Source organism: Phyllobates terribilis, unplaced genomic scaffold (assembly GCF_046119375.1).
Source record: "Phyllobates terribilis strain yellow unplaced genomic scaffold, ASM4611937v1 Scaffold_10__3_contigs__length_209671492, whole genome shotgun sequence".
NCBI classification, from domain to species: Eukaryota; Metazoa; Chordata; class Amphibia; order Anura; family Dendrobatidae; genus Phyllobates; species Phyllobates terribilis.
In genome coordinates, this window is record NW_027362770.1 from 163,513,161 (window position 1) to 163,530,055 (window position 16,895).

At 48.3% G+C, this 16,895-nt stretch overlaps 1 protein-coding gene across 3 annotated transcripts in view; it reads right to left on the minus strand.

Annotated features, from left to right (window-relative positions):
• The window catches only part of PHF21B (PHD finger protein 21B), a 118,627-nt gene that overhangs the window by 21,633 nt on the left and 80,099 nt on the right, over positions 1 to 16,895 (minus strand). For all 3 annotated transcript variants that reach the window (XM_073650056.1, XM_073650055.1, XM_073650057.1), the window contains exons 4-6: positions 3,021 to 3,365; positions 2,096 to 2,218; positions 121 to 172 (exon numbers count right to left, since the gene is read on the minus strand). In XM_073650056.1, the coding sequence (XP_073506157.1) occupies positions 121 to 172; positions 2,096 to 2,218; positions 3,021 to 3,365 (520 nt within the window). The remainder of the gene's footprint in view (positions 1 to 120; positions 173 to 2,095; positions 2,219 to 3,020; positions 3,366 to 16,895) is intronic.

Sequence of the window (16,895 nt, forward strand, 5' to 3'; positions counted from 1 at the left end):
CCAACATTAACATTGGTAATTGTGGGGTCATATTGGGGGTCACCAGATTTTTTTTTTAGGAACAGAACTAATAAATGACTTATAAATATATATATATTGTGAACAAAAATTATAACTCACCTTCAAGATGTTCTGTCGTAACAAGGCCTAGTGATACCATGAAGGCAATTTTCTGGGGAGAAAAAGAGTTATTAAAGAGTGACGCTAATACAAATTAATACCTGAACAATCTTCTAAAAAAAAAGACCTAAAAAAATGGATAAAATCCCGCTACTGGGGAAGCAACCAGTTTTAATTTGAGGAGGACTCTGTCAACAAGTGTTCAATTCACCTGCATCGCCACCACAGGTGAAGTGAAGTATTACAAAGTTCCTCCATGTATTAATGGACTGTCTATCTACAGGGTGGGCCATTTATATGGATACACCTAAATTAAATGGGAATGGTTGGTGATATCAACTTCCTGTTTGTGGCACATTAGTATATGGGAGGGGGAAAACTTTTCCAGATGGGTGGTGACCATGGCGGCCATTTGAAGTCGACCATTTTTGGCTCCAACTTTATTTTTTTCAATGGGAAGAGGGTCATGTGACACATCAAACTTATTGAGAATTTCATAAGAAAAACAATGGTGTGCTTGGTTTTAACGTAACTTTATTCTTTCAGGAGTTATTCACAAGTTTCTATTTGTTTACAGCTATTGACATGTCTTAGAGGTTAACGCGTGAGGAGCGGATAAAATTGTGTTGATGTCTGGTGAACGCAGTACCCGGGACATTGCAACAGATTTCAATGCAAGCCACCCATCTCCCATGCCACAGTTAGCAAACTGCTTGCCAAATTTCGTGAAACAGGTTCAGTGTTGGATTTGCCAAAATGTGAACGCAAGAAAACTGTCACTAATGAAGAAACATCAGTGTCTGTTTTAGCTTCATTCAGCAAGAGCCCACAGCGTAGCACTCGCCGCATGTCACTGGAGAGTGGCATCAGTCGAACATCGCTTCGGCGGATATTAGCTACTCACAAATGGCACCCTTACAAAATCCAGCTGCTGCAGCATCTCAACGAGGATGACCCAGATCGGCGCACTGAATTTTCAGAATGGGCAAAAGAAAAATTGGAACAGGACCCTCAGTTTACACAGAACATCATGTTCAGTGATGAGGCAAACTTTTTTGTGAATGGTGAAGTTAACAAACAAAACCACTGCTATTGGTCCCACACTAACCCACAGTGGATAGATCTCTCCAAGACTGTTGGAACACAAAAATTGATGGTATGGTGTGGTATATGGGGCACAAAGATAGTGGGGCCATTCTTCATCAATGGAAACCTCAATGCCACTGGATATCTGAAATTGCTACATGATGATGTGTTGCCCTCTTTATGCACTGAAGATGGCACGTTCCCTGAGTTTTTCCAACAAGATGGTGCACCACCACATTATGGGTGTCAGGTCCGAGCATTCCTACATGAACAGTTTCCTGGAAAGTGGATTGGTCGTCGTCGGCCAGTTGAATGGCCACCGAGGTCTCCTGATCTGACCTCCTTAGACTTTTATCTTTGGGGTCATCTGAAGGCAATTGTCTATGCTGTGAAGATACGAGATGTGCAGCATCTCAAACAATGGATACTGGAAGCCTATGCTAGCATTTCTTCTGCGGTATTGCTATCAGTGTGTCACGAGTGGGAGAAGAGGGTTGCACTGACAATTGTAAATAACTCATGAAAGAATAAAGTTAAGTTAAAACCAAGCACACCATTGTTTTTCTTATGAAATTCTCAATAAGTTTGATGTGACAATCTTTCCATTGAAAAAAAGAAAGTTGGATCCAAAATAGCCAACTTCAAAATGACCGCCATTGTCACCACCCATCTGGAAAAGTTTTCCCCCTCCCATATACTAATGTGCCACAAACAGGAAGTTGATATCACCAACCATTTCCATTTAATTTAGGTGTATCCATATAAATGGCCCACCCTGTATAGCACAGATATGGCAGGTCCTCCAGAGAGACAGGAACACTAAAGATGTGGTCCTGATCATTAAGCCAAATCAAGACCTCTTAAACTGAGGACCAAGCCTAAGTCTTACCTCAGGATTTTCCTCCTTTTTCTTTTTGGCAGCTGGGGGTCTCTGAGGAGGTTCTTGACAAGGTTTCTTAATCTCAGTCTTGATCTCTGGTTGGCTCTGAACTTGAGGTTGTATGATGATTACCTAAAACACACATGATACCTCCTTGGATTCCTGAGATTAGTAAAGAACTTGGGTGACATTGGTGGAGAACGTTCATGTAGTCTCCTTGGCCTCCAAACTGTGATGCTCCAGTTGTTGCAATACTACTTCTGCCAGTATGCTCTGACATCACAACATGCAGGAAATTGGTGTTTTGCACTAGCTGAAGAGCTACAGATTGGAATGCCATTGACTTGGACTCATCTTTGTTAATGAAAATCAACTTTAGACATTAAGTGAACTCCACTTAAGTAGGCCCAAAGTGGAGAAAGATGGGCTCCTAATTGGCCAATGGCTCATATTTCTAGAACTTTGAGCGAGACGAAGATGTACTAGTTTATTTCCCACCCACTGCTTTAGCTGCCTATGGCCATTCAAAAGATGGCCATAAATCATAATAGCAGACTTGATCAAGTCAAAGGTTGGCTTGAAGATCTCAATTAAAGACCATCCATGGTAAGTCATATGTGGCAATGCTGCAAATGCAAGCTGAGGAACATGGGAGGAAAGCTCAACTAACATGACAAGGGATTGTTCACCTTCATGAGTCCTCCTCAAAATTAGCTGGGGGCTGTGGAGATCCCATGAAAAACATTCTACATGGACCTACATGGTACCAGGCTTTGCCACACAATCAGAAAGGATCTAGACTTTTTTACCATCTGCATTCTTGGACAAATGCTCCATGACAGAGGTGTCCTGCATAGGTTCTTACCACCCATTGGCAAAGGGAACTGGATGAACCATGGCAGGAAGGGAAGGAACCCCAACTCTTTGAACTTACCTTGCTGTCGGCGCTGATTAGGAGAGGTTGAACTTTGATGCTGTCATTCACCACGGAAACGTTGCTGGTGTTAATGGGGTTTGCATTGCTTGGCGAGGTGGATATAATGGCGTAGGCCACACCTCCGCTGCTTAGAGGTGAAGAAATTGTTGTTTCCGATGAGCTCTGAAATTGGCCGTTGGATGCCTGGAGGTGGCTGACGGTATTGTTGGCAGTGGGTAGGGCTGGGCTGGGGTTTTTGATACTGACCACTGTGGCCTTTTGAAATGTAGGGGGTTGTTTCAAAGTCTGGTCTCTGCAGGGGGAGATGGGAAGGCTTTCTGGAATCAGAGTCTTTGGCCTAACCTGTGATAAAACACCAAAACACCATTATTTATAAAATGTTGAGGAGGAGAAGATCCAATATCAGAGATTTGTTGGGGGTAGGGATGGCTAATTCTTTTGTTATTAAGAATAATCAGGGGTGTGAACTGAGGAAAGTGGAGCAATATCAAAATGAGGCCCCTCTTTTCAGATGCAGGTTTTCAATCTGGCACACATAGACCGGCTGGCCCCACTATGTACCTTCAGTGGCCTCCTAAATGATTCTCTATCCCTCTTCATAAAGAAACAGTACTGGGAGGCTATGATGGGCTGAGTCCTGATTCAAATGAATATATATAACATCCTATTATTCTAGCATTTGACATGGTTGTCCTAGTCCCAGCCTTGTTTCAGTCCGTTCAGAGGACTGGTTTGAGTTATAGCTACTTCTTTTATGTTAGAAAGCCAAAACACTCCTTTTTTTTAATCAGTCTTATGGTCTTTTTATTTTGTGCTCATTTTTAAGGTCTTTACAAAAAGGGTGTGGCTCATAGGATCCTCAGGGGCGTGTCTTTAGACTGATCTGCATTATTACCCATGAGCCACGCCTCCTTTCGAAAAGACCATAAAAAGTAGGGATAAATAAAAAGGCCAATATCTCTGAAACTATGTGGTGGATTTAAAAAAAGGAAAAAACAAAATACTCAAGGGAGCAGCGGGAATAAAATAAGAGCAAAACTTGACCCTTTTAAAGGGATTCTTTTTTAGTTGTTTTTTTTTTTCAAAAATAGTGCAACCTTTGTCCGTAGGTTGTGCTTGGTATAATCCCTATTTTAGTAAATAGGTCTAAGCTGTTATACCAGGCACCTCCTAAGGGATTCAACAGCACTTTACGATAAGGTGTTAAAGAAGACATGTCCACCAGATCAAAAATCGCCAGTTTTTGTTCTTATTTTATTCCCACTAAGTATTCTGTTTTTCTCTTCTTTCTATAATTTGTTATACAGTTTCAGAGATATAGGCATTTATATTTAGCGATCATTTTTATTGTTTTTTTTTTACTATGGGGGAGTGGCTTACTGGGTAATTATGCATAGAATAATAATGATACGCCCCAGAGGATCCTGTGCAACGTTGGATGCCCTAAATATCTGATATCTTTGAAACCGTGTGTTGGATTTAAAAAAAATAAAAAGTGGAATACTCAGTGGAGCAGTGGGAATAAAAGAAGAGCAAAAACTGGACACTTTTGACCTAGTAACAGGTCCCCTTTAAGAAAACAAAAACATTCTACACACTATATAACAATGCATACAAGACCCGACTTGTACTGTCTCAGCACGCCATAATAGCTACAAATAATGTAATCTACAACAGCTGAATATTTTTCTAAACTCCACTAAAGATAATTATTTTCCTCAAGTCAAGGGCAAAAATGTGCGCTTGGAATGAAAACAGTAATTTTCCGCAAATGATGGGAAAAATTGTTCCAATATTGAGCGTGAAACGTAAAAATGTGGTCAAAAATCATTTAGTACCATACATAGAAAAAATGTGGTCTCTAAACACTAAGCAGCATAAACTTGGAAAATAATTCTCATTTTCCTCATAGGGGGTAATCCTGGAGCATAAAATGAAAAATAAAAATCAGCCGTCCATTATAATTTATAGATTTACCAACAGGATTTTATAGGACACCGGGATGTGGAATACGAAAAACTAACATCTATAAGTAATAAACAGAATTTAGGACATTTAGACTCTGTGGTATAATTAAAGGAACAGCGGGCCTAGAAATAAGTGAGAAATGTAAACAGAAGAGAAAAGCCTCCATGGTGTTTGTCGATCTATAATTTTGTTCAAATCTTCCAAAAAGCACAGAAATTAGTTTATTTCTTATTTAGATATAATAGGAGTTTGGCTTTTCTAAATGGGTGGGCCAGGTCTCCTCCTATTGCAGGCGAAACAATGAGGGATAGCTCCTGCTGCAGCCAGTTGCCCTACAGCCAGAAAGAAGTTTGATTTAAAGGGAATCTGACCTATTTTTCAATCAGGTTTTTGTCTTACTAGAATTTTTTTTTCTTATCATGAATTGTGTGAAAAAGCAAAATTAGTAATCTTGTAATTTTCACACTGGCCACTGGGGCTCTTTTTAAGAATCATACTTTCTCTCCTTTCTTGGAGAGTTCTCAGCAGGCTCATTATCATCCGAGGCCATATTACAATGCATTTTCAAAGCTGATAACACATGTCCACCAATCAAAACAGGCGATGTCTCACCTGACACTGTTCACCTCCCTTCACAGCGATCTTTACACACGCTCATTAGATGCTTCAATACAAAGGATAAGGGAGGAGTCAGTCTACTGCTGCTAATGTACATGTGCATTTCCTGAAACAACAGGAAGTTGGAGTGTAAAAAAGTCCCAGTGGCCAGTGTGTGAATTGCAATATTTCTCATTTTTATCTTAAAGAGATTTTCCACTACTTTTTCATTGATCCTTAGGATAGGTCATCAATGTCAGATCGACTGGGGTCCGACACCCGGTACCCCCGCAGATCAGTGTGGCACCCCAGGGGTCTGGTTTCCACAGTAACAGCAATGTTATGTCTGAGAGCAGGTGGGAGGTCTCTTGGTCAGGGATCCTATGCATGCCACACCTCCTGCCCAGTCCTGGGAGGGGAAGAACTTCCCCTATATAAGCCTAGGGCTGAGGCAGGGTTAGTGAGTAGAGAAGAAGTAGAGACAGAGAAGAGAAGCAGATATAGGAAAGGAACATCAGGAGCTCTGTGGGAGCAGTGCTATACGGAATCAGGGGCTGGCAGCTGCAGAGCTCGCCCTGACTGAGAAGCTATCACCGGACCCGGAGTCCGAGGCTGTGGGGACTAATCTTTACCCAGCAGCAGAAACCGCCCGGCAGGGGATTTCAGGTCCTCTGGCCAAGAAACCCGAAGGCACGGTCACACGCGTGGGACCAGCACCGCCGTCGTGGAGCGGACGCCACTAGAAGGCCCCGAGTCACCGGCCATACGGGTGAGCACCAAACGGTACACTCAGGGACGTGGGCTACTTATACCCGCCTCTAGCAAGGTAGCCAGAAGAGTACAGTCAGTTTGGGAGGCCTACAACTCCGCCTGGCCAGGGGAGATCCCATCTGCTCAAGGACTGACCAGGCCCCAATCGCTAGCCAGTACTCCGGGAGGGTCTATCTTTATCACCAGTAAAGACCCTGAACTACACCGCATCGTCTCTGAGTGATTCCTGCTTCCCCATCATCCACGTCGGCTGCCCTGAGGCCATACCCCTCCCGTTGGGGGTGATACTATCACGCTGCACAATCCTACCACCGGCCTCAGCGGTCTGCCCTGCAGCGGCAGCTCCTTCGCTGCATTCAACGGGTGGCGTAGTCGTCCAACACCTACCGCTAATACAACGCCACTTAGTCTGACTCCCTGGGCACGGACCGGGTCACCGCCACGAGACTACAACCCTCAACAGATCCGGCTCCGGGTAAGCTCCCCCGTGCGCGCGATGCTGCGCGAAGCAGCAGGCCCAGGGGCGCGTCAACTTTTGGCGTAGTCGGCAGGATCTCGTGCCCGCAACAACCGGGTACTGCGTGCCTGAAAAAGACTGTTCAAACTTACCAGTGGTGAAGATTCCCGCCATCCGGCGCCATCTTCTGCCTTCTTCCCGCCATCCGTGGAGTTTTCCCGCCGTTGGACGCCATCTTGAAGACGCCGCGCGGGAAGAAGAGGGGCGTGGACTCCGAAAGCGCGCGAGAACTGAAGCCCCGCCTCACGTCCGGACGTTGCGTAAGGTCCTGGAAGGAGCCCAGCAAACGCCGACGTCACAGGAGCGCGACGGAAGGTCCTCAACCCTGACGATCCACTGCGGAGCCGCGGCCTACGGAAGAGGATCATCGCAAGGTAGGCCACAGTCCACTAGGGGGGAGGAAGATGTCGGATACGGAGGAGAGCTTCACTGCCTCAACCCCCGCCAGCGCCACCGCTGCTGCAGTCATGCCTTTCACCATGCCCTATATCCCGGGAGCGGCCTGGCTACCCCAGTATTCAGGGGAGTCCCATACCCTGCATGACTTTAGAGAAAAGCTGGATAGCCTCTTCCAGGTGTATCCCCTCACAGAAGAGCAAAAAGTGAGCATCCTGGTGGCCCAATTAACCGGGGCAGCCCAAAGGGAGGTAAAGTCCTGGCCACCTGGGGGGAGGACTGTTGCAGGGATACTAACCCGGCTGAGGGACACCTTTGATACCCGCACCTCAGCCGAGATCAAGCTTAGATTCTACGGGTGCAAGCAGCGAGCACACGAGAGTATAAGGGACTATGCCCTGAACCTACAAGAGGCCCTGAGAGCCATTAAGCAGACCGACCCTGACGGCGTGGGAGACGAGGACAGGCTGTTGACTGAACAATTTATAGAGGGTTTATATTGCAATGCCCACCGAACCCAGTTGCGGGCAATGGCCTTACAGGACCCTCATCTGGGATTTGCACCGTTCAAGGACAGAGCCATCCGGGTGCTCCGAGAACCGGCACCAGGTGGCGTTGTGACCCACAGACGCCTCACTACCACTTACCACCAGGAGGCGGCGCCCTTGTCGGCAGGGCCTGTGGGAGCTGATGCGCAGGCTTTGAACAATGACCCGGCTCCAGACCTGCACCATCAGGTCCAAGAGCTAGCTAAAAGCGTTGCCGCGCTAACCCGAACTGTGCAGTCTTTACAGGTTTCCACTCCAGGGAAGATCCAGCTGGCATCCGGACCGGAGGACATCCCGTGGCGTCGACCAAGGAGGACCCCACCGGCCAGAGGAAGACCCAGCGACCGATACAAAGAGGACGGACAACCCATCTGCCGCCGCTGCAATCAACCCGGACATATGGCAAGGTACTGTCCTTTAAACTGGCACAACCTGGGGTAGAGGGCCAAACCCCAGGAAAAAGATCATCAGGCCCATCGAACTGGCGCGACAAATATGTGGGAGGACGTCCAGTCTTGCCTGTGGTACTGGATGGCATCCCTATGAGTGCCCTACTGGATACCGGGTCACAGGTTACTACTATCCCGTACGTGCTCTTCAAGCAGTACTGGAATGACTCGGATATCACCCGCTACCCTGACGACGATTTGAGTATCATCGCCAGCAATGGTCAGCCCGTGCCACAGATTGGATTTAAAGAGGTGACCATTAAAATCGGTAGAGTTGAACTGGCGGCACAGGGACTGATCATTGTAGACATTGACAAGCACGAGAGTCACCCAAAGATAACTCTAGGAACTAATGTAATTGAAAATTGTCTTGCAGAGGTGATTTTCCTTTTACAGCAGGTTGCCAAGAACGCCAGCTCCGGCCAGCAGCGAGTGCTCCAGAAAGAGATCCGGGCACTGATGCGACGGCAACAGATAGAACTCTCCGGTGGTGAGATTGGTAGCGTAAGAATGTGTGACCCTTTCCCTATTGCCATGCCCCCAAAAAGTGAAATGATGATTTGGTGCCGGGCAGCTATTGGTCTGAGAGGTAGAGATTACCAGGCAATGGTAGAACCAGTTTACTCAGACAGTAGGCCCACCATTTTGACAGCACGGGGGGTGGTCAATGTACGCCATGGGAGGGTGCCCGTTCGCATAATAAATATCGGGAAGAGGGAAGTGTACCTGCCCCGGTATGCCACGCTAGCCAAATTGTATACCATCAATCAAAATTCCATACAGTCCGTAGAACCCTTGCCTCCATCTTCCCCGGAGGAAAGTAACGGCTCTAAGGAAACAATGGAGGACTGGTGTCAGCAACTACATTTGGGTACTGACTCCACTCCCTCACACCAGAGACAGGGAGTCTATCGGGTGGTTCAAGAGTACGAGAGAGTGTTTAGTAAACACCCGTTAGACTTCGGGCGAGTCAAGGGGGTAGAACACCACATCCCCACGGGAGACCATCTTCCCATAAAAGAGAGGTATCGACCCGTACCCCCTGCACACTACCAACATGCCAAGGGGATGCTTAGGGACATGAAGGAGGCTGGGGTGATCAGGGATAGCTGTAGCCCCTGGGCAGCTCCACTAGTCTTAGTCAAAAAGAAAGACAACACCATGAGGATGTGTGTAGATTACCGGAAAATCAACCGTATCACACACAAGGATGCGTACCCCTTACCAAGGATAGAGGAGTCTTTGGCTGCTTTAAGATCTGCTAACTTCTTCTCTACCTTGGATCTCACTAGCGGGTACTGGCAGGTTCCTGTAGCAGAGGCGGACCGGGAGAAGACCGCATTCACCACCCCGATGGGACTTAGCGAGTTTACCTGCATGCCGTTCGGACTCTGTAACGCACCAGGAACCTTTCAACGATTAATGGAGTGCTGTCTGGGCCACAGAAACTTCGAGACGGTCCTGTTGTACCTGGATGATGTCATCGTATATTCCAAGACTTATGAGGACCACCTGAAACACCTGGCGGAAGTGTTCGAAGCTCTGGCAAACTACGGCTTAAAGGTAAAACCCTCCAAGTGTCACCTCCTAAAACCAAAGGTGCAGTACCTGGGACACGTGGTGAGCGCTGACGGAGTGGCTCCCGACCCTGATAAGATCACCGCAATTAAGGAATGGCCAAGTCCCTCCAGTGTAAAGGAAGTGCGGCAGTTCCTCGGGTTGGTAGGCTATTACCGCAGATTCATCCCCGGTTTCACCAAAAAGGCAGCTCCTATGCAGGACCTCCTGATAGGCCAGTCCCGGAAGGCCAAGAACCAGAAGCCGCCCTTCAAATGGGAGAAGTTAGAAGAAGAGTCCTTCCACCAGCTGAAGATGGCCCTCACGGGGGATGAAATCCTGGCGTACCCTGATTACAGCCAGCCCTTTATCCTCTACACCGACGCAAGTAACATCGGGCTAGGAGCCGTACTGTCCCAGATCCAGCAGGGGAAAGAACGAGTAATCGCTTACGCCAGTCGAAAACTGCGACCCACCGAAAGAAACCCTGAGAATTACAGCTCATTTAAGCTAGAGTTCCTGGCAGTGGTGTGGGCAGTCACCGAACGCTTTAAGCACTACCTCGCTTCTTCCCGGTTCACCGTGTACACGGATAACAACCCGTTGACACACCTGGACACGGCAAGACTCGGTGCCCTAGAGCAGAGATGGATGGCCCGTCTGTCCAACTACGAGTTCACAATCAAATACCGGGCAGGACGCTCCAATACCAACGCGGACGCCCTGTCCAGGATGCCAAACCTACCGGACGTAGGAGAAGATCCAGAGGGACTGGAAGAAGTCGAACTCCCCGCGTTCCACCGTCAGGGGACTATCCAGTATTCCCATCGGGTAAGGCGTAAGCAAGCCGCTACGTTTAACCCCTTGCCTCATTACAACTGGGAGGAAACGCAAGACAGTGACCCTGCCGTCCGACTGGTGAAGGAGATGCTGACTCGGCCAGAGGCTCGCCTTGACCCAGACGCTCCGGAGGAAGCCAAACAACTGTGGGCTGAGAAGAGTCGACTGTTCCTTTACAAGGGGAAGTTGTGCCGCAGAATGGTTAACTCCCGGACGCATGAACTAATCTGGCAAGTAGTGGTGCCACGAAGAGACGCAGCCATGGTGATGGAGGCATACCACGACGGGGCTGGACACTTCGGATGGAAGAAGTTGGAGTTCCTGCTGCGCGGGCGGTTCCACTGGGTAGGCATGAGGGGAACCATCGAGAGGTGGTGCAGAGACTGTGGCCCGTGCAACCTAAGAAGGAAGGACCGTGCCAGCCAGAAGACCCCCCTTTAGTCCATCGTCACCAAGCAGCCGTTGGAACTGGTAGCCTTGGATCATGTAAAACTGACCCCAAGCAGAAGTGGCTACGTCTACGCGTTAACCATTGTGGATCATTACTCCCGGTTCTTGGTTGTCGTCCCCGTTAAGGACTTAACAGCTCAAACAGCAGCTAGAGCCTTCCAGCAGCACTTCTGCCGTCCACACGGGTACCCGGACCAAGTGCTGACGGACCAGGGACCTGCCTTTGAAGCGGAGGTCTTCCAGGAATTCTGCAATCTGTATGGCTGCCGGAAGATAAGGACGACACCCTATCATCCGCAAACTAATGGACTTTGTGAGAAAATGAACCAGGTGGTAATGGATCTTCTGAAAACGTTGCCCCTGGAAGAACGCAGTCTGTGGCCTGAGAAGCTGCCCGACCTGGTGGACCTATACAACTACATCCCTGTAGGTTTACCTAATGAGGGCAAGGCCTGGTAAGCTACCTGTTGACCTGGAGATGGGAGTCCTGACACCCGAGGACACTTCACCGGAAGCAGACTGGGACACAGAGAGGCAGCAGCAGTACCGGAAAGTACAGGAGAGCGTGGAGCGAAGTCTCTGTCTCGCTAGGGAAAGACAAGAGAAAACTTACAACCAGTATGCTCCCGCTGTTCCCCTGGTACCCGGAGAGCAGGTCTTGAAGAGGAAGAGACGGCTCCACAAGTTGGACGACCAGTGGGAGAAGGACCCGTACACCGTACTGCCCTCAAGCCACGACAACCCGAAGGTTTGTACCATCAGTAAAGACGGAGGGGAAACCACAGCCATTGTATCCCGGGATCACCTGAAGAAGTGTCCCGAACAGCTACGGAACCCAGAAGGAGAGCAAGAAGACCCTCGACCCGTAGAGGAAAGGGAAGATATGGTTAGTACTGTGCTCGGAGACTTCCCTCGGTCCTGGACTCAAGTCAATGGTGCAGTTGTGGTACCTGTCCTCACATTCCTCCAACCAGCATCCCAAGTGCCTACGGAGCAACAGATAGAGCTGGAAGAGCAGCCGGTCCAGGAGGCAGCAGACTCCACACAAGCAGAACAGGAGGATCAACCCTCTGCTCATAGTGAGCCTGCCGTACCCCTAGTGAGCCAAAGAGCCCGTAAACAGCTGCCCAGTTTACCCTTGACAGCTCCTACACCCTGTAGTTCAGGGCCAGACAGTCAGCTCCGTAGGTCCACTAGGGCCACTAGAGGCCAGTTACCCGCACGTTGGAGGATTTGAAGTGTTTAAATTGTTTTATTGAGGTCACCTGTCTGTTACTTGTAAATAATTATGTGTTTCTAGTTATTTTTAGGAGTCCTTGGTGGATTTACCGGGAATCCTTGTACAATTGGTTGGAGCGTAACCTAGGAATGGACTAAAGACTGTTAAGGACTCGGGGCAGGACAGACCCCTACCTGGTTAAGTCTCCCTGTTTTGGTGAAATGGACACCTTGCTTTTCTTCAAAATTGCACCCGGTTGCGGACACGCCGTAACCATCTTTATGTGTTTTTCTTATTGTATTATTATTGTTTATACCTTGTTATGTTTTTCTAAAAATATGTTTAGTCCCGGAGTACTAAATTTCACTAGGGGGGAATGTGGCACCCCAGGGGTCTGGTTTCCACAGTAACAGCAATGTTATGTCTGAGAGCAGGTGGGAGGTCTCTTGGTCAGGGATCCTATGCATGCCACACCTCCTGCCCAGTCCTGGGAGGGGAAGAACTTCCCCTATATAAGCCTAGGGCTGAGGCAGGGTTAGTGAGTAGAGAAGAAGTAGAGACAGAGAAGAGAAGCAGATATAGGAAAGGAACATCAGGAGCTCTGTGGGAGCAGTGCTATACGGAGTCAGGGGCTGGCAGCTGCAGAGCTCGCCCTGACTGAGAAGCTATCACCGGACCCGGAGTCCGAGGCTGTGGGGACTAATCTTTACCCAGCAGCAGAAACCGCCCGGCAGGGGATTTCAGGTCCTCTGGCCAAGAAACCCGAAGGACTGACCAGGCCCCAATCGCTAGCCAGTACTCCGGGAGGGTCTATCACCAGTAAAGACCCTGAACTACACCGCATCGTCTCTGAGTGATTCCTGCTTCCCCATCATCCACGTCGGCTGCCCTGAGGCCATACCCCTCCCGTTGGGGGTGATACTATCACGCTGCACAATCCTACCACCGGCCTCAGCGGTCTGCCCTGCAGCGGCAGCTCCTTCGCTGCATTCAACGGGTGGCGTAGTCGTCCAACACCTACCGCTAATACAATGCCACTTAGTCTGACTCCCTGGGCACGGACCGGGTCACCGCCACGAGACTACAACCCTCAACAGATCCGGCTCCGGGTAAGCTCCCCCGTGCACGCGATGCCGCGCGAAGCAGCAGGCCCAGGGGCGCGTCATCAGCTCTTATCAGTGTTGGCAATTTACTAAAGGGGTTGTCCAAGGCTTTAACACTGATGACCTATCCTTAGCATAGGCTATCAATGTCTGATCGATGGGGGTCTTCCCTCCGATCTGCTGTTCTTTCTGTCAAGAGCGGCCGGAACTGCTCAGTTATGGAGCTGCAAAGAGCAGCTCTGTTGAATGTATAGTGGCCGCGGCCAGGTACTGCACATCCGCCCCCAATTCACTTAAATAGGGGGCGGATGTGCAGTACCCAGCAGCGGTCACTTTTCCATCTATGGAGTATTGCTCTTCAGCTTCGTAACTGAGCAGTTCCAGCCACCCCAGGAACAGCTGACCATTAGGGATGCCGAGTGTCGCACCACCACCGATTAAGGATAGGCCATCAATGTTAAAGTTCCGGACAACCCCTTTAAAGGGAACCCGTAAAAAAATCTGATTTGCCTTTAGTCAATTTGCTCATCCCTAAATGAATATTCTTTTCTATAATATTAATTTCTTTAATACTAATTACTACGCATCGATGAAATACTAATGGCTAATCCACGGTTCAGCGCTGTGGTTGCTAGTTATTGCCGCATTGGTCTTAAGTTGTTAATTCTTGATTAAGGCACTGTCTTTGTTCGAGACGTTTGCAGTGTTGGCAAGCTTGTCATTAAAATGCTTGCAGCTCCCGTCCTTGTGAATCTGAATAAGTGGTTGACTGCTTAAACGAGGAGCGAAAGTAATAATTGTCTATACGCGTTAATTTGAATTCTAATGGAATACACCTAGCAATTATACAGTGGTGGGGGTGGGGGGTAGCGCTTCACCTCTGTGCGGCAGCTCGCGCTAGACAGTGAGCCAATGAGAATATAATCCCTGATCTCAGGAATATTATTTGGATTGGAAAGAAAAGCTTTTAGTGGCCAAGAACTTGACAAATTCATCGTATCTGTGTTTTTTTTTTGTCCTTGGCGCAATGATCATAATTATCGTAGACTTAAAGGGAAACTCTACCTTCAAGCTGGTTTAAAAATATTTAGAAATGCAAAAATAGAAATTTCCATGTTATTAAAGGAGCACTCTAGAAAAACGTATGTCCTTCAAGTGTGCAGCAGAATGTGTGTGCTCTATGGAAACCGAAATTTAGTCTGCAGGAAGTGATGGAGGACTATCTAGGTCCTTCCCCCAAAAGCAAGGAGTGACGGTGTTACTCACCTTCCATAGATCTGTGCCTTGCTTCCCTCACCTGGGTCTACTAGACTCTGCTGTGCTCCACATTGGGCTTTACAAATGGCCCGTATGATCCCACGTGAGCATCCACCTGGGCCGATATAAGGCTTACCAAGACACAAACCTGTGTCTTGTTATTAAGACTTATCCCTAAGACTCTAGCTTGATTCATACACCTTGATCTGCTCAGCTGCTGTCTGCTGTCTTCTAGATGTCTCCCACCTGCCAGCAGTTTCCGGTATCCCACCTGTCTGCCTGTGGTCTCCTGGACATCTTACGCCTACATGACTGCAGTCTCCTGGACGTCTCGTGCCTGCCTGTGGTCTCCCGCATCCAGCCGACCTGCCTGCGGTCTCCTGGACATCTTCCGCCTACATGACTACAGTCTCCTGGATGTCTCCTGCCTGCCTGCGGTTTCCTGCATCCAGCCGATCTGCCTGCGGTCTCCTGGACATCTTACGCCTACATGACTGCAGTCTCCTGGATGTCTCTTGCCTGCCATTTCCTGCATCCTGCCTATCTGCCTACGGTCTCCTTGACGTATTCCACCAACCTGTCTATGGTCTCCTGGATGTCTACCACCTGCCTGCGGTTTCCAGCATTCCACCTGTCTACCTGCTTTTTCCAATTCCTCAGCTGTCTGTATTCCGCGTTTTCCTAGCTGCTGCACCAAAGTCCATGGCCCATGTGCCCACCCGGACCTTGGGCATGGAGTATCCACCTCACCTGATGAGTCTAACAGATGGGGAGCTGTGTACATGGCCTTATCCTTGTATATAGTGTTGTCATCCTGCTTTATTTAGACCAGAGATCTCAAACACACAGAGGGCCACAATGAAAATCTTGGACAAATTCGCAGGCCAACCAGTATACAGTATAATGGGCCCCACATAGTCCTCCATACAGTATAATGGCCCCACATAGTCCTCCATACAGTATAATGGGCCCCACATAGTCCTCCATACAGAATAATGGGTCCCACATACTCCTCCATACAGAATAATGAGTCCCACATAGTCCTCCATACAGAATAATGGGTCCCACATAGTCTTCCATACAGAATAATGGGCCCCATATAGTCCTCCATACAGAATAATGGGCCCCACATAGTCCTCCATACAGAATAATGGGCCCCACATAGTCCTCCATACAGAATAATGGGCCCCACATAGTCCTCCATACAGAATAATGGGCCCCACATAGTCCTCCATACAGAATAATGGCCCCACAGAGTCCTCCATACAAAATAATGGCCACACATAGTCCTCCATACAGAATAATGGGCCCCATATAGTCTTCCATACAGAATAATGGGCCTCACATAGTCCTCCATACAGAATAATGGGCCCCATATAGTCCTCTATACAGAATAATGGGCCCCACATTGTCCTCCATACAGAATAATGGGCCCCACATAATCCTCCATACAGAATAATGGGCCCCACATACTCCTCCATACAGGATAATGGGTCCCACATAGTCCTCCATACGGTAAAATGGGCCCCACATAGTCCTCCATACAGAATAAAGGGCCCCACATAGTCCTCCATACAGAAAAATGGGTCCCACATAGTCCTCCATACAGAATAATGAGCCCCATATAGTCCTCCATACAGAATAATGGGCCCCACATAGTCCTCCATACAGAATGATGGGCCCACATAGTCCTCCATACAGTATAATAGCCCCCACATAGTCCTCCATACAGTATAATGGGCCCCACATAGTCCTCCATACAGAATAATGAGCCCCATATAGTCCTCCATACAGAATAATGGGCCCCACATAGGCCTCCATACAGAATGATGGGCCCACATAGTCCTCCATACAGAGTAATGGGTCCACATAGTCCTCCATACAGAATAATGGGCCCCACATAGTCCTCCATACAGTATAATGAGCCCCACATAGTCCTCCATACAGAATAATGGGCCACACATAGTCCTCCATACAGAGTAATGGGCCCACATAGGGGTGATTGTTCTGGTGTCGCGAGCCAGATTTGGCCCACGGGCCAGAGTTTCACATGTATGGTCTAGACCTTCAACAATAAACATAATTTTTGTTAACTCAACCACCCTCTATTGAAAATGAGATGGCTCTGCTCATTCTGTTCTAGTCCATACAGCAAAGCTAAGAAGTTAAGAAGTTATCTACAGAAACCAGGACATGCCAG